Source organism: Sarcophilus harrisii, chromosome 1 (assembly GCF_902635505.1).
Source record: "Sarcophilus harrisii chromosome 1, mSarHar1.11, whole genome shotgun sequence".
In the NCBI taxonomy this organism is placed as follows: Eukaryota; Metazoa; Chordata; class Mammalia; order Dasyuromorphia; family Dasyuridae; genus Sarcophilus; species Sarcophilus harrisii.
In genome coordinates, this window is record NC_045426.1 from 330,987,615 (window position 1) to 331,010,211 (window position 22,597).

A 22,597-nucleotide genomic window follows, 5' to 3' on the forward strand; every position below is an offset into this window, starting at 1 on the left:
ATGGAATCCACATGGCAAAGTTTTTCTGTGATGTCTAAATATAATTTCCACTATTCTATTCCACTATTCCACTAGATCTATTTTACTATTTTAACATCCCCTGACTCTGAAGTATCAGCTTTACTTGAAGCCTAAAACTGTTATATAAGGAAGCTAACTTGCTTTATATTCTTATATTTATATTATGCTTAGGGCATGGTGGCACACACTTATAATCCCAGCTACTGGGGAGTCTGATGCTAATGGCTGCTTGTGTTTAGGAGTTCTGAGCTACAGAGGGCAAAAACCAAAAAGGTGTTCACACTAAACCTCTGGAAAGGTGTGAACAGATTCAAGGCAAAAATGGAATAGATTAAAGCTTCTGTGACCAGTAGCCTGCTGGGGACCAAGAGTAGCAACTGTACATCCAGTCTGGGAGAAATAGGGAGACTTAGTCTCAGAATAAATAACAAAATAGTATAAGATAAAGTAAATCCTCTTACCTCTACTGAAAGATCTCAGTAACCCACATTCTGACTAAAAGTCATTAAATCCTTGGACCTGAATAGATACACAAGTCATTCAGTTCATCTCCCTATTTTCAAATAAGTCATTTTAAATCACCTCTCTCTGGCAAAGAGCACTATATATCCTTTTCTTTATAATATCCAAATAAAGGATTTAATTAACCTTGATAATTATTAAAAACCTATTGAGAGAGGAGGGGAAGAAGGGAGAATTTAGAAATCAAAATCTTATTAAAAAAAGGAATGTTGAAAACTATCTTTACATGTAATAGAAAAAACAAAATTCTATTTATAATAAAAAAATACATTGGGATCTTTTGGAAAGAGTCAAAAGTAACATGGGGGTCTATAACAGGAAAAAAAAATGAACTGTTTCTTAATTGATTACCAATAAGTTCATCTGAAAGTGCACAACACCTTATGTTTTGCATCCTCTGCCCCTGCATAATGCCTGGTATACGGTAAGGGCTGAAAAATTACTTGTTGATGAATTGATTGTGGGTTCCCTTGAACCCAATACCAAATAACGCTATACCTCTATTAAGTAGTTGTTTTCATTAAGAAACAGACACATAAAAGAAAACTATAGAGTTGAGCACCATTTAGCCCTGGGTCTGCTTGTAGGTGGTGTTCCTCATTCTGATTCTCTCCAAACTTATGGGATTCATCTCCTTGGGAAACACGGCCATTTCCCTTGGACTGCTTGTTGCTACAAATGTTATGCACTGTATTTCTGAAAACAAAACAATAACAAAAAGAAAGTGAAGTAAGTCTCACTTTTAACCAAGATTTTTAAGCATAGGAACAATCAATGCAACACAAAGAGCAGATGTTCAAGAAACATTTTTTAAAATGTATGATTGAAAAAAGGAAGCATCAATATGCAATGGCACTTTTTCTGCCCATCAAGGGTTATGGTCTAGAGAGTCATATTTAGTCAATCAACAAACATTTACTAAGCACTTACTATATACAAAGTACTGGGCAAAGCATTAGGGATACAAAAAAGACAAAAATTGTTCCTTGTACTCCAGGAGCTTATATTTTAATGAGGAAGACAACATATACACAAATAGGTATATTTGAAATATATGTAGGAAAGACAAAGTAATATTAGAAGGCAAAGCTATGGTAATTGGGGGGGACAGTGAAAGGTCCCCATGCAGAAGGGGGGCATTTAAGCTGAATACTGAAGAAAGCCTAGGAACATAATAGGTGGAGGTAAGGAGTAAGCACATCCTAGGTATGGGGCACAGCTAATGTAAAAGTAACTCAAGAAGACCGATATAGGTGGACCACAGAGTGCACAGAGTAAACTGATGCAATGGGGATTTAAATGCCAAACAGAGGAGTTTATATTTGATTCTGGAGGTAATGAGTCACTGGTATTCATCAAGTAAGGGCTGACATGGTCTGCTAAATGCTTTGTTAGCTGAGTGAAAAATGCACTGGAAGGGGAAAGACCTGAGGCATACTAGCTGTCTGAACATTGGCAAATCACTTAACCTCTTAATATCCAAGGAAATTAAAACTACAAAATTGAATCACTGACAGAAGGATTTTCCACACCAGGATTTCCTTATGATGAATCTATAGATCTGAATTCTCATTAAAAAAAAAAAAAGTTTGCAAATTTATTTAGAAACAGCTAAATCATTTTGGTAATAAATAGTAAAATAAAAACGATTGCTACATTAACGAATCAATAAGCAATGGATTTTTAATTAGGTGAGACTGGATTTGAATCTCATACTTATTAGTGGTATGATCCTAGGCAGGTCATTTAAATTCTATGAGCTGTAATTTCCTTTTTAGTAAAACTGGGGCAATAACATTTGTAAGATTTATCTTATGATGCTAAGAGAGGTACAGATGAGAGAAAGTAAAATGATTAAAGCAGTTTTTGTCACAAATAAACTATTATAGATATTTGAATAAATGAATTGGCTTATTACATTGATGTAGCAAGTAACTGCAAGAGCAAGTTAAAGTCCAATTCCACTGAAATAAGAGATAAGAAAAGTATGACTGTGCTGATATTTGTTAGATTGTATGAAAGATATGAAAAATGCCAATTAGATTCAAGAAAGTCACTAAACCATTTATATTCTTTTACATAATAAAATCACTACTAGATCCAGGAGGGCAAAGACTAAGGAAAAGGCCTCACATGTTCAGAAATATTTGTAGCAGCACTATTTGTAGTAGCCAAGAAGTAGAGGGAAACAAAGTGGGTACTTATCAACTGGGGGGAATGATTGAATAAATTGTAGTACATAAATATATATGTAGTATATATTTGTAGTATATGTAGTATAATGGATCTTACTACATCTTAAGAAATTAATAATATGAAGAATTCAGAAAAAAACATAAGGCTTACATGAACTAATGTGGAGAGAAGGACAAAGAATTGAGAGAACAATTTGCAGTGACCAATTGGACTTCTTAGATTCATGGTCTAATGCCTCTTAGTAGAAAGATGATGGACTGTAAGTATGGAAAGAGGCTTAGGTTTTCAGACATTGCTAACATGTTGATTTATTTTGGAAAGTTCTACCACACAACAGAAACTTGAGTAGTCTGCAATTTGTCTACAGACCAGATTGGCAATCTATGTGAGCACTGCTTGGGTGTAATTACAGAATCTCTGAGTTGAAAGGATTTTTAGCAATTATCTAGTCCAACTTACAACTGAAGATAATTTTCTTTTAAAGCATCCCTGACAATCATAATCTAGTCTATGCCTAAAAACCTCCACTGATGAAAACCATTTCCATTTGGGACAGTTCTAATTTTAAAGCAGCCAGGCTTATGATGTAGAGAAGCTGCCTTGGAATAAGAAAGATCTGATTTCAAGTCTCTTGAAGAGTACCCTCTTCATAATCTTATCAACAATGGTCCAGGAATCATATTTTCAAATTCTTTCAGCATGCTAGGATATAGTTTATCTAAGGATAAGGTGATGTAACTCATCAAGAGTACTGAGGTGATCCCTTAACATTTCCTCATTTATCTGGGATTTCAAATCCATTTATCATTTTTTTTTGTTTGTTTTCTATTTCCTTAAAGAACACTGTCCTTGTTAACTATGGATTGTGTGTATAAATGTGTGAATTCATGAATAAACGAATGTTTGCTTGGCAGTGTCTCTCTGTGTATGTATACAGTAAGGTTATTGAGAATAGATTCTTGCTTAGCTATATACTCAGGAGACAATGGCCGAGGGTCCTTGTTTCAGCAAAATCCTGAGTACTTCAGTCTATGTTCTTGCCCCAAATTTCCTGTGGCTTATCATAAATAGCTTTAAAAGGAAGTGACTATCTTTTCACCAAATATTTCCTTCTTTCTCTTGATTTACGTTTTAATTTGGTCAGTTCAACTTTGATTGTCTTACTGACACTGACTGAATTTACTTAAACAAGATCTGTTGGCATAAAATGAGACATCATTTTACATGAAAGAACATAAATGAATCATGAGACTACAGAGCTTTACAAACTTTAAAGTGCTATACAAATGCTAATTATTATCATTATCTTATCACAGGACAACTCAACAGCCTCTCAGTGGGGAGATCAGAGAACAACTGCCTCTCAGTCTCCTTGTATCATCCTCTGATCCATACTGCAGATCTGGGTTGGATCTCCAGCATCCACTGTCAGGTGGCTTCGGTAGCACAACAGTGCACACCCATTGAGCCAGCACTGTTTCTACTGAGTTTATATCCCTAAAGAGATCATAAAAAAGAGAAAAGGACCCACATGTACAAACATGTAGTTGTGGTGGTCCTTGGTGGCAAGGAATTGGAAACTGAGTGGATGCCCATCAGTTGGAGAATGACTGAATAAGTTATAGTATATGAATGTTATGTAATATTACTATATTCTATAATATAGAATATAGTTCTATAAGAAATGATCAGCAGGATGTTTCAGAAAGAAAGACTTACATGAACGGATGTTAAGTGAAATGAACAGAACCAAAAGAACACATCGTGCACAGCAAGAAGATTATGTGATGATCAGCTGTGATGGACTTGGCTCTTTTCAACAAAGAGATGATACAAGGCAATTCCAATAGAACTGTGATAAAGACACCATCTGCATGCAAAAAGAGGACTATGGGAAAAGAATGTGGATCATAGCATAGTATTTTCACCTTTTTGTGGTTTGCTTGCTTTTTTCTTCCATCTAATTGTTTTTTCCTTTTTGATCTGATTTTTCTTGGACAGCATGATAAATGTGGAAATAGGTTTAAAAGAATTGCACAAGTTTAACCTTTATTGGATTACTTGCTGTCTAGATAAGAGGAGTAGAAGGAAAGGAGTGAGAAAAATTGGGAACACGAGGTTTTGCAAGGGTGAATATTGAAAATTATCTTTGCATGTATTTTGAAAATAAAAAGCTATTATTAAAATTGTAAAAAATACAATTACATGTTCACAACATAATGAATTACTTGGTCATAGGACCAATGTGCTCATTTTACTAAAAGGAAAAGTTAGTATATGAAAAACTTAAATATAAGACTCAAATGAAATTTCTAACTATATTAAACCATTTATCGAAACTTGCTGTTTTTCAGTTGTTTCTGACTCCTCACAACCTCATTTGAAGGTTTTTGTTTTTTTTTTTTTTTTTTTTTGGCAAAGATACCAAAGTGTTTTGCCAATTCTTTCTCTAGTTCATTTTACAGATGATTTTACAAGCAGAAATAACTGATTTACACAGGATCATATAGCTAGTAAGTATCTAATGGTGCATTTGAATTCAGATCTTCCTAATGTCCAATGTCTGTCCACTGTGCCATCTACCTGCTTTACTCAAATTATAATTTTTATAAATGTTTAATAGCTTTATTTCACAAAATGCTATAAGTAGAATTAATCTCAAATTCAAACCAATCTATGATCTTATTGATTTGAGAGTTTTATTCAACAACACAAATCATAAACCACACTTATGAATCCTCCTGATAGGAATCCATTGAATATGTTGGAGTCCTTTGATTTCTCTTAACATGAGTTAAGTTTCCTTCTGTCATTATTTTCTTTTTTTTCCTCTTCCTTGTTCTTCATCATTGTTTAGCTCTTTAGAAGCAAAGGTATTCTAAATCTTGAAAAGTTGCACTAATAAAGTGTTTACACTGAAAAAAAGGATCTTTGCTTTTCTGGGGAAGCTTAAAATCTGTAAAAGTAGTTTTTACTTTTTTACAAGAAACCCAGTCAGCTCTCCTCAACTCTGGGTGCTATCATACATAGATATTGTTGAACAAGGTCTGTAGGGTGTCCATTCAGAGGAAAACTGAAACCTGGGAGACATTCTTCACTCACATTTGGTTTTTCCTGTGGAGGGGAGGCCAAACTCCTTTGAGTAATTATAGATCTCTTTCTGGAGACTAATATTTCAGGGTTTCAAGCAAACAATGTATTATCATTTACACACAGAAGCATCTTGAAGATCTCACTATTCACAGGTAATTTCTCTATGCATCTCCTTGTTTTTTGCCCTGTTTGATGTTCATTATCAGAGAGTCATTAAATAGAGTTAGTTTCATTATTATATTTAAGAATGGTAAATAGATGGGAGACAACTGGTTATAAAAGAGCCTGTAAAGGCAAAGTTTTGTTTCACTGAGGATTAAGAAAAGGTCAGGAGATTTGTCAGTAAGATCATTGGTAACTTTTGAGAGGGCAATTTCAGTTGAATGACGAGTCAGATTGCTTTAGAAGAGAGTAAGAGGAAGTGGAGGCACCCTGTGCAATGACTTTCTCAAGGAAGTTAACAGAAAAAAGGAGGAGAAATATAATGAGCCCGATTAGGAGGAACAAGAAAGGGTTCTGAAGGAGGGAGGCGATATAGGCATATTTGTAGGCAGCTAATCTTTACATATAGAAGAGATTAAAGACTAGAGAGTGGGGATGATAGAGAATATGGGAGGTAATGGCATTAAAGATTAAGGATTAAGGATGTATATAGAGAAGTTTGTTTTAGCAAAAAAAAAAAAAAAAAAAAAGCCACCTCTTCATATAAGATAAGTTAAAGAGAAGATCATTGGGGGGGGGGGGGATATATCTGAGTGATGTGAAACAAAAGGAGAAAAGGGAAAGTAAATGGACTTATGTGTCATGTGAAATATGAATTGGGGTCCTTAAACTGAGAGAGGGGAAGATATTATAATGTGGGAAGCCTGATGAGAGATAAGAAGGGAAGAGCCACTGTGGAGAAATGGGAGAGCAAATTGACAAAGTGTGTGTAAAAGGACTGCCTGCTGTAAGGGCCCAGTTGAAATTGTGTAACATAAGTCTATAGTGAATATAGTCAGAAAAGTTTTGTGTGTGCAACTAGTACTCTTGGCTTACCAACTAAGCCACACAAGGTACTATAATTATTTTCAATTTTATATAATATTTCTACCTGTCACACATTATATTTTAAGTTTGCCATAAGATTTAGGCCCACTATGTCATTTGATCCTCACAAGAACCTATAAGGTATATATATCTCAGATATTAGTATATATTATACTATAATAATACCTTGAGTTATTATTATTCTCATTTTACAGAGAAAACAAATATCTCAGAGAGATTGTTTAGTCCATGTTCCTATTGTGTGTCTGATGTTTTTTCAAATCCACATTTTGATTCGACAAATCTTGATTCAATTTATATTTCACTTGTTGTTGTTCAACAGTATCTAATTTTTCATAACCCTGTATGAGCTTTTCTTGGGAAAGATATTTTAGTGGTTTGTCATTTCTTTTTTTCATTTCATACCTAGTTGTAAATTTGTTCATTCAGATAAATGCTTGGTGCTCTGAGGGGATTAAAAAAAAAAAAAGATAAATCTCTGCCCTCATACTTACAGTTTAGCAGTGGAAGAAAACATACATGGGTAAATATAAATAATCGGGTAAAATGTTTAAGTGAAGTAAGAAAGGTAGAAAATGTTCTGGTATTTTAGCAGAAGTTGCTTCTGGTTAAGGAGACTAAATGAAAACATCATGGAGATAATGGGATTGAACAAGATGATTGAAGGACATTTACATTTAAGACAGACAGAACTGGGATGAGTGAAACAATTCTAGGGGAAAGGCATCCCAAGAGCACTGTCAATGTCAAAGAAGTGGGAGAATGAAGGGTGTGCTTAAGGAATGGCAGATGGTCAGTAAGCATTTATTAAGGTACTATGTGCTAGGCACTATGATAGTATTGTTGAAACGAAAGGAGGGCAAAAGGAAGTAGTACAAGATAAGGCTGAAAAAGCTGTTAGAGATAAATTGGGGCAGACCACGGTTATAAAGAGGACCAAAATGACTCCACTACATTAGTCAAGTTATACTGTATCTGACTATGGCTAATCAAACCAACATGAGCTTGGAATGCTCTGCTACAGGCCAGGCACAAATAATTCATGTGAACATTTGGGATGGATTCTCTAAATTAGTGTTCATCTTGCATGTCTTTTGGTAATTCAACTCTGCTTTGCTCACAGAGCCCAGCACCTTCTCTGATGAGGGCCTGCCATGCTGGGCGGTCCTGTGCCAGTGTCTCCCATATCATACAATCAATTCTAAAGTTCTTAAGTGAAATTTTGAGAGTATCTCATATCACTTTCTGACCATCATGTGGGTGCTTACCCTGTGTGAATTCTTCATAAAACTCTTTTTGGCAAACATGCATTTGGCATTTGAACAATGTAACCAGCTCAACAGAGGTGTACTCTCTACAGTAGAGTTGGAATGCTTACAGTTTAGTTCAAGAAAGAACCTCAGTATCTGGTATCTATCCTGCCAGGTGATCTTCAGAATCTTCTTAAGACAATCCAACTGGAAGCTATTCAGTTTCCTGGCATGGTGCTGGTGGAGTGCCCAGGTTTCACAGACACACAACAATGAGGTCAGCACAATGGCTCTGTAGTTCAGTTGGTAGTCAGTCTAATATCTCTTCTATGCCTTCCTTTGGCACTTCCCAAACACTGAGCTAGCTCTGGGAACACGTGAGTCAATCTCATTATCAATGTGTATATAACATTGGCAGGACAACAATCCAACCACTTTAGTCTTGGCTTGTAACTTCTTAAAAATTAAATACATTGCAGTTTTAATAGTATCAGAAAGTACCCAGTTTTAGATTAGTTATCCCAACTCCCTAATCACTTACTGTATTTCAGTTCCTAGGTGTTTGAGGGAAATATTCTGGAGGGTAGTGGGCATCTCTGGAACAGGTTGAGAAGCAGCTGCTATGCCTACCAGCCCAGGTGGTGTTTTCATAGGACAGAAAAATTCATCAGTTTCTGCATTATCTAGTTCTAAGAGAACAAAAGAGAAATGAAACAAATGGACCCAATGTTATAGTGCTATGAAAAGCTCATGTTTAAATTCATGTTAAATGTTAACCTATTCCTCCTGATCCACAAGGCCAGAAGCAGAAGTCTAGATACTCTGTTTCTCAATGATCCTTCCAAACTACTACCATCCTCAATAATGCTTCTTATTTCAAATTTTATGTCATCAGATCACATTTCCTGATCTCAGAATTACAGCTACCTTTCTGATTTCCTCAATGACTTTAGTGCTTGGTTCAAAGTTCTCTTCCTTCCCCTAGCTATCATTCTCCTATAATTCAATATTCATGGAACCCCTTTTGAAAAGCTCTGCTATAGCCACATACCAGAGGAGCCATTCTTTAGATCTGATTATTACGGCATACTATGATCTAAAATCCGGAAATCAAAAAGTAGAGACACCAACCTCTTATTCTTCTATCATTCCAACTTCCTCACACTAAACCCTCTCCTTGCCCTTCTCAGTTTTTTTCAACTTCTTCCAGTCTAACCTCTCCTTTCAATTCTCTCCCTTTCACTTTACCCGACTCTGGCTTCAATTATCCCCTTCCTAAGTCTTAACCTACTGATAAGCTATTTAAAAAATTCCTTAGCCATAAATTTAGACTAAATCATCTCTCTTACCTTTGACTCTTATTCAACTAATATGAAACTCTGGTTAACCCCCTTAATCTGATTTCTTGGACCTTGATGATGAGCTGATAGACAAAATTTCAAAATTGACCCAACTTCATTTATTATAAACTTGTCAGTCAGTCAACAAGTATTCATTAAGCATTTATTCTGGGTTAAGAATTGTGAATACAACAACAAAGAGGCAAATACAAGAAACTCATACAGTATATGCAAACTATATACATGTCAGATATTTATGATATTAATTAATAATAAAAACTGTATTAATCTCAAAGGGAAGGCATGACTGGCCATAAGAGGCATAAGTGGTGAAGAGGGAACCACGAAAGGCTTTTGGCATAAGTTAGAATTTCAGCTGAATCTAGAAGTAGAGCTGAGGAGGAAGAGCATTCCAAATATGAGAGACAAGCAGAAAAAGGTACTGAGTTGGGAGGAGTGTCATGTGTGAAGGTCAGCTGGATGGCTAAGTGGAGGAAAATACTGTGAGAAGACTGGAAAGACTATTTGTGAAGCCCAAATGAAAGATTTCATATTTGACCCTGGAAATAATAGGGAGCCACTGGATTTGTTGCATAGTTAGGGGACAGTCAGATGTGTTTTAAGAAGATCACTTTAATAGCTGTGAGGAGATGGACAGAATGGGAAGAATCTTGATTCAGGGACACCAACTAGAAGGCTGCTGCAATGGTTGAGATGTGGTAGCTATGTGAGTGGAAAGGTGAGGATGTGCATAATTTCTTGAAAAGGTAGAAACAAGGCTTGGCAACAGTGTGAGTGAGGAGCCTAAGATGGGAAGATGGTGGTGCTCTTGATAAAAATAAAGGAGTTTGGAGGAGGGAAAGGTTTTGTGGAAAAGAAACTGAATTCTATTTTGGACATTTTAACCTCAACTGCATATTCACTGCTACTCACAAATCCTTGTTTTATTCTTATCAGTTCACAATCTAAATTTCCACAATTGGTCTAAATCTCTTTCAGTCTCTTCTGAAGTCTTAAGTTTATCTCTACCCTTTATGCTCAATGACATTATTTTCCCTTACTGAAATCAAGGTCATCTTTTGTTATATCTTTGACTTCTCATAGCTTTAGCTTAAAACTTCTAAGTCCTTTCACTTTTTCTTCTTTCCTTCCTCTAGTTTCAGAGGAAGAGGTGGTCCTATTTCTTGATAAGGTGCTCTTACGAATTTATCCCCTACAGCTTCTTCCTGCTTTATCAATCAATTATCCCCTCTTTCTGTGCATCTAGAATCTTTTCCTTTCTATTGATATCTTGTTATGCCATGCTTAGGTTTCCTTAATCTTATAGCATAGTTCCCTCCCTCCCCTTTCCCTTGACCTTTCTATCCCACCAACCCACTTATACTCGGTTCAGGTGCTTCCAAGTCATTGAGACATTCTATAGATAATTGGGCATCAGCCACTAGAGACTAGAGAGGGAGAGAGAGTCCATAATTTTAAATACAAAATAAAAATCATCTACATAGGTTGAACAGTAATATTAACAACTGAAGCCAATGCAGTAGATGAGATCAATGAAAGTGTGTGTAGAGAGACAAGAGAAGGTTAAGAATTATACCTTGAAGGCGTATTTATTTAGATAAGCTCCTTGAGGTTAGGAACTCTAGAGTTATTATGTCTATTATTATGTGTCCTCAAGCACTTTAGTACGTTGATATAACATATTAGCATCTAATAAATGTTCAATATTCAAGATACTATGATACAGGAAGAAATCGTGTTTTTGAAAAGCTAATTGAACCGAGTATAAGAAGTATAGTATCCGAGTTTCTTGTATTTGCCTCTTTGTTGTTGTATTCACAATTCTTAGCCCAGAATAAATGCTTAATGAATACTTGTTGACTGACTGACAAGTTTATAATAAATGAAGTTGAGTCAATTTTGAAATTTTGTCTTTCAGCTCATCATCAAGGTCCAAGAAATCAGATTAAGGGGGTTAACCAGAGTTTCATATTAGCTGAATAAGAGTCAAAGGTAAGAGAGATGATTTAGTCTAAATCTATCTTCTATCCCACTTTCTAACCACTTACTGGTTAACAAAATCAAAATCTTTAGGCTATCAATCAAAGCTCCACATAATTGATAGTCTCTCTATATTTCCACTCTTATGAGTATTCTTTACATATACTAAGTTACAGAAAAAAACACTACTTACTATTTTGTATTACTTCTGTACCTTCTCCTTGGGATGCCCTTTTACTATTTATGACTTTTAAAATACTATCCATTCTTCAAGGTCTGGCTCAAAAACTGGTTTGACTTCTCAATATTTGCATAACCACAGGTAAGTCATTTAACCTCTCTGGGTCACAGCTTACTCATTTATAAAATGAGGGAATTGGACCACAGGATCTTAAAATCCTTTCCAGCTGAAGATATAAGATCTTATGATCCTCCATGAAGTCTATTTCCACTGCTTCTTAGTACCATCAGTCTCTCTCTTTCACACACACACACACACACACACACACACACACACACACTCACACACACCATTTCTTTATTTCTTGCCAAAAATGAAAGCTGGTTTACCTCTGCACCCATCTAGCCTACTTTAATTGACACTGTGTTTATTGGCACAGTAGATACATCTAGCTTCTGATTTAGTTTCACATTCCTCCGTATCTACTACTCTAGAAAATCTAACACTCGTGGTATAAAATGCTGGTTGGTGAGAAGAAACTCCTTGTTATTAAGATTACATTCAAAATTTGATAATACCATCTGGAAGGAGCTTAAAACATGATGCTAGTAAACATCTACTAGCAGAACCTGGAAGACCTTCAATACCTCTTGTTTCTCTCACCTTATTCTCTTTAACCCCTTCTATCTTGGTAGCTGCTTCTTTTTGTTCATCTTGCTTTTATTCCTTCTTACCTTTTACAATCCTCAACAAACATTTATTAGATGCTAATATGTTATATCAATGTACTAAAGTGCTTGAGGAGACATAATAATAGACATAATAACTCTAGTGTTCCTGACCTCAAGGAGCTTATCTAAATAAATATGCCTTCAAGGTATAATTCTTAACCTTCTCTTGTCTCTCTACACACACTTTCATTGATCTCATCTACTGCATTGGCTTCAGTTGTTAATATTATTGTTCAACCTATGTAGATGATTTTTATTTTGTATTTAAAATTATGGACTCTCTCTCCCTCTCTAGTCTCTAGTGGCTGATGCCCAGTTATCTATAGAATGTCTGCATGACTTGGAAGCACCTGAAGTTCAACATAAATCTTAGGTAGAGCAAGACATAGAGGAGAACAGAAAACATGGAAATGGCTTTTCTGCTCAGAAATGGATAAAAGTGATGAGAGAGTAAGTGGTATAAATTCCTAGATGAAGGATATCAGAAGTATGTACTTGAGATATGCCAATTTTAATTCAAGTGAGTAGGGAAATCTATCCAAAGGGAAATAAAGTAGCAGCAATATGAAAATATTCAAGATACTATGATACAGGAAGAAATCGTGTTTTTGAAAAGCTAACTGAACCGAGTATAAGAATAAGGGGTGTATATTTGTGTGTGTGTGTGTATGTCTATGTGTGGAGAGATTCACAGCATTGTTAAGAGCTGACAATCTGACAAATGCACTGTAATTGCTTAACCACTCAAATTCTATTTCTTTCATGAAGTCTTTCCAGATCATCCAAAATACAAGCTTTCCCTTCCTCTGGCCCTTGTTTGTTCCACTTAACATATTCTGACTCCATTCCTAAATTGACTTATGGGAGACAGATTAACTGCCTTCAAATATATGAAGGGCAGTCATGTAGAAAAGAGATAAGAATTGTTTTGTTTGGCTCCAGAGATCAGAAGTAGAACAATCGAAACAAACATGTTTTTGCTTGAAATAAGGGAAAATCCCAACAATCAGAATGGACTAAAAATGAAATGGGCAGCCTCAGAAGGTAAATGAGATCCCAGGCATTGGAGGTATTTACGTGGGTAGAAGAGAGCCACTTGTTAAGCAGCTGAAGAGGGGATTCTTGCTCTAGTGGAAAGTGTGCAAGATTCTGGAGGCTGACAGACAATAGTTCAATTCTCACTTGTGACACTAGCTGTCAATTTGTCCCCAAACCTATATCTGAAGCTTTATAGACAGACAGATACATATAGGTGTAGCTTTAGGATGTGACAGAATTTGTGATCTGCTGGCACAGCTGCCAAAAGTCCTGTGTCACCTCCATACCAGGATGAAGCATTAGAGCATGACTTGTTGGAAACAGGGAAGTAGGAAACACATTCTTTTATGTTAAAATGCACGTTAAGATTAAAAGGTATTGTATACATCCTAAAGCCTTAAGCAGATGTTTTATAATTAAGGAGACAAGGCAACTTGGAATATAGGCTCTGTTTATACTACGCAGATATTGTACAACAAAACAATAATTATATGTGGATGTTCTAAATAAACTGCCACACAACAAAGGAAAAAGATGAGTGTGAAAACTAAGAATATTCTTCTGGTTAGTCAGTTTCCAGTACCAGTCATGTGGGAATTCAGTTATCTCAAGGCTGGTTGACACCAGTCTGACTCTAATTATTTGGAATTGCTCAAACTCATTATGCAATCATCTACGAAACCAGGGTTGGAAATTCAATAGAGGAAGAAGTTAAGGAAATGGGGGAAGGGACACAACTTAATAAAAAGGATCTTTATTAATGATAGTCTCTAGAGACGTAAAACTTTAGAAAGATTCTAAATACCAATCCAACACTATGCAGCTCTAATGTTCCTCTTCTAATTTTCACATGAATGGGATTTAATCACAAAAGGAAATAGTTTTAGTAGTTTAACTATATATGCATTTTTCTAGTAGTTCTATAAAGGTCGTGATTGTAGTATATTTTACCTATTTCAAATTAGATTCAGACAAAGGGTAAAACATTTTTCTTGCAGATTTTCTTTTATCTTTCTACTTATGGTCAAGAGGTCCTAGCTAGTTTTCAGCATTTATAGAAAACTGTGAAAAATTGTAAAGCATTTTAATTTGAATGGCATTATACTGTGGCCTTATGGCTACAGTAAAATGCTGTTGTGATCCCTTTCTCATTCCTGATTCCTTCCCATCAGTGTCAGAAGTAGCCTGGAGCACACTAGGTTGGACTGAGGGTTAGCAACTGAATTATCTAGCTGAGAAAAGGGGAAAATGCATCTAGGAGCCATACAAACTGAAAAGCTGTCATCACAATGCATGCGTGTAAGAGGATTCTTGAGTCAAATTAAGATCCACAAATACAAATTTATTTGCAGCTCAACGACATTATAAGCTGACAGTGATTTCATATAAAGTTGGTCCTAAGTGCCAGCTGGCTTACCTCTGTTGGAGTGCCACTGTGAACCTCTAACCCCAGCTTCCTTTATCTCACAAATGTATACTTTTTTTTTTTTTTTAATCACAAAGGGTTCAGGAAGAAAGAATAGACAGGGGATCATAAATTCACTATTACTACTTCAAAGCAACTGATGATGGGGCAGCATCAGTATCTTTGCATATGATAGACATCTCAGGCATCAAGCAGTTAGAATTGATACCATTGCCAGAAACTGCGATACATTAGAGCAGTAGCATGATACCTCAGAAAGAACACTGGATATCAAGCCAGAAAACCTAGACTCATGTGCCAGTGCTGGATCATATACTCCTAGCTGTATCTGCTTAGTCTTAGAAAAAGTTAAGGAAACTTCTTCTTCTTACCTAACTGCAAAATAGGGGTAATATTTGCTCACCTATTTCATGAAGGAATTATAGGGATCAAATGAAATAATGTATATGAATCATTTTTGAAAATAAATCCATATAAATGTAATATATTAATTACACGTGGGTAAGACTTAAAAACTTTTAAATTGACACTTGGGTTTGAGTACTCTTTTCTACTAACTTCCTAGATGATGTGAACTGGTGTTAATATTTCTTTATATTTTAAATTCCCTTTGCAATAAAAAGCATGATTATTACTCTTGAAATAATATGTAAATCACTGAGGTTCTCAGTTTTAAAAAGGCATATAACATGTTGTTTTCAGAACATTCTCTTTCATGGTACAATAATGTGTCCAAAATCATTTTGTTGAGAGTTGGAGCATTTTTGTCCCCTGGGACAGTACCTATACTTATTGTAAGAATTAAGAATGAGGTAGGCCTAGGGAGAAGGGATTCACTTTCACATAGAAGTAGAACATTTCTCCAACTTCTGGAGAACTTCTGTGTTATGTTAGACTGTGGAGGGCTTCCTTGTTGAGTTTATGTTTTCATAACCTGAACAATAGGCCAGAAACAATAGGCCAGAAAAGAGAACAGAATAAGTATATATATTCTATTTTTGATAAAGGAAATTAAAAAAACACCCCATAATATGTATATAACATTTGTTAGTGTAACTTGTTTACAATCTCTTTCTTAGAGGCTACAAAGATTATTATTGTCTCTTTAAAAGTATAGAAGTGGGATGTTTGTACTGGCAGTTAGGAAGTTGAGAAAATTCCTTACTGCAAAGTACTTCTCCCAATGATGTCAGGGAGGTGTGTATTTTATATTTGACCCATGCTCTATGAGAAATCTGTGAAGAATACCAGAGAGGAAGAAGATCATGTGAAACAACTATTGTGATATGTTTTAAAGAAACTTTTATGAAATGAATCCCGGAAAGAGTCTGTGAAGAACTGGCAAGTACAATGTACTTGGGAAAGACTATGAAACTATAAAAGAAAGACAAAGAAATGACTGATATTCAACAGAAATATTGGAAGATTCTTAAAAGACTTTCATCAATATCTGGATTGAAGTAGAATAAGACTTGAGTTTCCATAGAAGTGAAAAGTGGTTAACTACTAAAGTATTGAGACATGAAAGGGCATAAAATACTCTAGGTAGTTAAATATGTCTACATCTATTGATATTTTCATTCATTAATGATTTATAGATGAAATAATTATAATTTTTAATTACAATAGATAAGTGTAGTTACTATTGGGAATGGATAATTTCACATTAGATTTTGAGCACTATATAGTGAGCTCCTTGAAGGCTGGAACAAGTTTTGCCTTTCTTGTCTTGCGCACAATTTAGCACACTGCCAGGCATATAACACAGATGCTTAAATCTTTATTGACTTGAGACTTCATTTCATTAAAAACTAATATTATCATGAATTGGGATGGGGCTCAAACTAGTTAAAGAGATTACAATTTTATCAATGAGAAAAATCACAATTAACTCTAGTTGACTATAAAGCTTAGGAATATAAAATTAAATAAATACTCAACAGGAGTCAAGTGACAAGTTGACAGTGTCAAGTTAATATTATATCTGGGAGTATAACTTTGTCACTCTAACAATTAATAACAATGTTTTCCCCCCCTTCTGATCTGTAAATGCTTAATATTTTAGAATGTAGTGGTAAAGAGGCGAAGGTTGCTCCTTATAAATGTCAGTTTGCTTTGCTCTGCCGTAGTGTTACCTTCTACAAAGTATGCAAAGATCCTGTCTAATAAACTTCTTACATATCGGAAGGGTATCTTCTCAGCTACCTAAAGGATGACTTCAATACCTCTTCTTTCTCTGATGCTACTGCCATCACCCACCTGAAGGAGCATCTTATCTCACAGCTGGATGACAACTGTCTTCTGATTGATTCTCTGCCTCAAGCCTCCCCATTCCAATTCACACTCTACTCAGTTGCCAAAAGTGATCTGTTTAAAGTGTAAGCCACCCCCCTAATCCGATAAACTCTAGTGATCTAAAAGATCAAATGTGGATCTTCTGTTTGACTCCTAAAGCTCTTCATAGCCTGGCTCCCTCTCTCTCTTTCCAGTCTTTGCATAAAACACTTGTATTAGGAGTCATTCCCCTCTGCATATGCTGCTCCACCTGGTTTCAAGATGATGTTCCTCCCATGTTAAGGGCGGCTTCCCCTCCAATCTCATCACCATGCAGCCAACTGGAGTCTAGACTGACCCCACCCCTCAGCCCTCAGACTGGCTTATGGACTTGATTCTCCTGCCACTCTGCCTCTGCTGCCCTCCATGGAACAAGATACCTACTAATCAGTGTTCCCCTTTTTCTGTTTTCTCCTCTCCTTTAGATCATAAGCCTCTTGAGGAAAGGCTTTTTAAAAATATTAATTATAGATATTAGCACAGTGCCTAGCACATAGGCAATTAATAAACGAGTGTTAGATCGGATAACGATCCAGTGACACTGGCCTCCTTACTGCTACTTCCACAACACATTCAGTCTGTAGACTCTGAAATTTCAAGGGTTGTCCTCCATGCCTGCTATACCTTCTTTTTTCACTTTGGCCTTCCCTCTTAGATGACTCCAATTTTTCCTGTATATGTCAATATTTATATACATACATATCTTATTTATACACAGTTATTTGCATGTTGTCTCTCCCTTTAGAATATAAGTTCCTTGAAGACAGGAGCTGCTTTTGCCTTTTTTTTTTTTTAATCCCAGTGTTTAGCACAATGTCTGACATATATAATAGGAACTTAATAAATGCTTAGTTGACTTGATTTAAACAGTAGGCACTGTTTCTGCAGCCAAGAATTCCCCTAGTTTCCAGTTTTCATAATGACCACATAATTAAGAATTCAACTGTGGTTAAAAAAAAAAAAGGTTCACAATAGAAAGAAAATTATTTTTTGATACCTAGTGTGATGTGCAGGGGAGAAGCATTCCCAGGCAAAGCTTCATCTGTGATCCCTGAGACCAGGATTCCAGGCTGGTTGTTATTATATTTCCAACGCTTCAACTGAAGCTGCTGCAACCAGTACATCATGGTTTGTTTGTTGACGGCCTAAGAAGTCACAAAACTTAGATTCAATATTTGATTCCTGTGAAGCAAGTTGGTTCTTGTTATCTCTATATTATTTAAAGGAAGGAGTAAGGGAGGGAGAAAGGTATGGTAACCACCTCTTTCAGGATAACTCAAATTCTAACATAAAATCATATGGCTAGAGTTGAAAGGGATCTCAGAGATCAGCTGTTTCAAACCCTTCCTTTTACAGACAAGGTAATCAGAACTCCAAAGTAAAGTGACTTGCCCAAAGTCACAAAGGTGATGAATCAAGAGAGCTTCTACTTAGATTGACTCTAGTCAGAATTGCCAGAATATTTTACATTTAAAAAGAGTGGGGAGATAAAATATTTAGGAATTATCAGGAATGGAAAAGTTTCTCTTTCAATAAATAAAAATCTAATAGTTAAGTGATGGCTTTTCTTTGTCAACATAAGGCACAGAGTTCTGATATGTCACATGTCCTAAAAGTGAGGATGGAGCAGAACTATATAAAAATAATAACATAATAAACGTGTATTCCTTTTCTTTCCCTTTTCTACATCCCCAATTCCCCCACTACAGGCACTCTGCTAGGTTGACAATGGTAGCACAAAAAGCAAAACAAAACAGCCTCTGTCGTCCAAGAGATTACATTCCACTGGAAAGAGATACCATGTTCACAAACAAATGTCATTCAATGAAAAAGCATTAGAAGTCTTTTTGGGGGGTAGGGATGAGAGGAATACCAAAGATTTCATGGAGAAGTTGGCTCCCAGTTGGAGCCTTCAATGAAGATAATGAACCTGAGAGGCAGTTAAGGAAGGACTGGTTTGTCATGTTAGTGAAGGAATGAGGCCCAGTATAGGATCAAAGATTCTGCCCTGATGGGGAGTTGGGGACAATCTAGTCCAATGCTTTTATTTTACAGAGGAGGAAAATGAGGAAACAAAGAAATTAAATAATTTGCCCATGTCAAGTAGAAAATCACTAAGAGTTGGAATCTGAACTGATGTTTTCTATTTTTGTATACAATGTTCTTTCTGCTATAGCATTTAAATGGAAGATGAGAGTTATAGCATAAAATCAATCTGAAAAGGAGGCCAGACCAAGGATTTTGTATTTTATCCTACAGTTGATGGAAAACCACTAAAGGTTTTTGACCAGGGAAATGATATGGTCAGTCCTTGGCCTTGAACATAGCTAGGAATTGAAATGTTTGCAGAACTAAAATACGGTGCTTAGAACCAAACACAAGAAGGCAGTATGGATAAAGTATGAAGGGCACTGGATTTACTCCAGTCAAAGGGCTGGAGGTCAGCAGCTGGTTCTGGTTGCATGACCTTATGCAAATTATTTAACCTCTCAGACCCTCAGTTTCTCTTCTTTAAAAAGAGAGAGGTTAGACCAGATGACTTCTAAAGTCTCTTTCAGTTCTAAATTTATTCATATCACTTATGAATAGATAGATTCATATCTAAATTTACTCATATCATTATGGATAATCTTGGATATTGTGACTCTCACTACTGCCTATAATCAAAAGATCTTGGTTCACTAGGCAGGATGCTTACTCTGAGCTTTATTTATAATATTCTATGTTTTTGAGAGCCTTCTCTAATGTCTCATCATTGTATGGAATGTGCCAGTCAATCCATCAATAAGTATCCATCATTCCATCTTCCACCTTTGTTGTGGCTGGAGGCTGAAGCACAAACCTTTGGAGTGGGGGAGATTCAGAAGCCAGAGAAAGCAGGTGGGAGCTCAAGCTCTAGAACCAAGGCCAAGCTCAAAGGCTCTCCAGAAAGTTGCCCAGCGCCAGGAAGGAGATTAAAGGATTTGGACATTAATCGTTGGGCACAATTATGGTGATTACTGAACTGAAAAAAAGGCTGCCTCCAGAGATCCCAAGAAAACCCCAACAAGAGAATATTACATTTTAGAGAAGAATATTACAGATGCCCATCAAATTGAGAATATGACTAAATACATTTTGGTGTATGTGTGGGATGGAATACTATTATTGTGCTATCAGTATGATGGGGAGACATTTTGAGAGAACTTGGGGAGACTTATATGAACTGAGACAGAGTGGGATGAGCAGAACCAAGAGAACAATTCATTTAATAAAAAGAACATTGTAATCACAAATCACTTTGAAATATTTGGGAAATACTTAGTGAGCACTTCTTTATGCATCTTCTATAGGCAATTGAGATAAAAAGGCAAAAAAGTCAGTCTCAACATAAAGGGAGAGGTAACATGAAAATAACTATCTACAAACAAATAAGTAGGGTTATTTGAAGATAATCAATGTAAGGAAGATGGTAGCACTAACCTTGAACCAGCATTCTAGAAGGCTAAGCTAATGAAGCCCAAGTTGTAAAGACTTTTGAATATAAGGTTTGTGGTCTGAGAAGCAGCCTAAATAAATTTCTTAGAAGTTTATCACAAGGTTGACAAAAGCGAGCTGAATTTTTCACCCCTTGCTGCTCTTTGAAGATCATTTATACTTATTATACTATATGTACATATACTACATATAGTACTACCTATGTACATATACTCTACAATGTAGAGAAGTCATCATATAGGGAAGAAGTACCCATAAAGATTTTTATTTAATAATAATAATAGTTTTTCTATCCATCTTACAGGATACTTTTAAATACTTTCTACACCTTAATGCCTCTACAAATGGGAGGTATCAAGATAATTTAATGCAATTTAAGTGAACTAGGGCTCAATGCTCTAGTTCTGGGTAATCTGTGCTTCCCTTTACTTAATTTGGCAGCATAGAACATCCTACCCTAAGGCACCACTCTTTAGCCACCTAGTTAGGTCAAACTTCCTTAAACTATTTATCCTATTATTCCCAGAAAGGACGTTATACAGATTAAATAAAAACATCAGTGAAGAGCTAGAGAAAACAATCCACATCAAATTAGGGAGATAGCAATCAGTCAAAGAAATCAAAGGCTCTAAAGTGCTTTGCTTTTTCCTAGCAGGAAGCACCCATTCCAGGAGACAAAATGTAGACCCAGTATCTCCATTTCTGATGAGATTAAAAAATTTCCATCCACAACATTTCACTTTTAATTAGGAAAGAGAAATATACAGTCCTATAGTTGAGAAATCTTACAGACACACACACACACACACACACACACACATAAACTTTGACCTAAGGTTATGATTCCAAATTTTACCATTGAAATAGATAAGGGCAAAAGTTATTAAGAATGCCAAGCACTTAGCGAACCTCAGGGCATACAAAAGAATATATAAAAGGTGTTCCCAAGATGTGAAAGTACAGATCCCAAGGAGCCCAGTCTAACTGGGGAGACAGCATGTAAACATTTACGTACTTAGTAGCGCTTAATAAGTGTTGATTGAAGTACAAATAAGTCAAATAAATGCAGGATACACTGAAAGTCAAAAACAGGGGGAAGACACCAGAATTAAGGGAGATCAGGACTAGCTAACAATAGAATTTTACCAATTACAAGTAGTTAAACTAATAGCAATTCTATTTACCTTCAGGGTAAAAACTCGATTGGGAGTTTTGATCTCAAAAGTGCCTTCCTCCGCTTCCACTTTGCAATCAAAGGTAGCAGTGGCAAGGTCGATGCTCCCCAGGGGATTAGCATCCTGGGCTGTCCGGGAGTAATTCAGGTGGCACTTTCTCTCCTCGTAGAAGAACCAGCGGGATTTCCAGCCCTTGATGGGCCCTTTGCCGCCGAATTTAAGCAAGTACCCGCAGAGCTTCTTGGGCGCCCCGTTCTTGGCTTCTTTTTCGGGCTTGGGCAGGGCAGCCTCCGAGTCATTTGGGGACGCCGCACCTTTCTCGGCCGCTAGGGTGGGGTCATGCCCGCTCTCCGGCTCGGGGGAAGCCTCGTGGGGAGCCGGGGGCCCGGGCTCCTTCGGGATTCCCTCCTCCATCTCGGGGTTAATGCAGGGGAGGGAAGGGCCTCCTCTCCGGAGCCAAGCTTCATTCACGGTTAGCTCCGGGGCTCGCGGCGGAGTGGATGCGGGTAGACCCCGGTAGCTAGGGGGTCGGGGCGTCCCGCGCCCACCCGCTGCTTTGGGGAGATTCTGAGGTAACCCGAGTTGGACGGGGCCCAAGGCGGGGCGGAGCGGGGTAGCTAAAGGATACCTCGAACCCGCCGCTGCAACAGAAAGACCCCCAAGCCCTTCCAGAGCCGGAGCTCACTGAGACGCCGTTCCACCGACAGCCGCGCCCCCCAAGGCCCCGCCTCCAACCTGTCTAGCTCCTCCCCTTCATTGCCC

At 36.7% G+C, this 22,597-nt stretch overlaps 1 protein-coding gene across 1 annotated transcript in view; it reads right to left on the bottom strand.

Moving 5' to 3' along the window:
* Positions 1-22,555, bottom strand: part of TBC1D2 (TBC1 domain family member 2) — a 53,955-nt gene extending 31,400 nt beyond the window's left edge. Inside the window, exons 1-4 of the mRNA XM_031945561.1 lie at positions 21,845-22,555; positions 18,181-18,328; positions 8,674-8,821; positions 1,106-1,239 (exon numbers count right to left, since the gene is read on the bottom strand). Of these exons, the coding sequence (XP_031801421.1) occupies positions 1,106-1,239; positions 8,674-8,821; positions 18,181-18,328; positions 21,845-22,249 (835 nt within the window). The 5' untranslated portion in view covers positions 22,250-22,555. The remainder of the gene's footprint in view (positions 1-1,105; positions 1,240-8,673; positions 8,822-18,180; positions 18,329-21,844) is intronic.
* Positions 22,556-22,597: the final 42 nt, after the last annotated feature.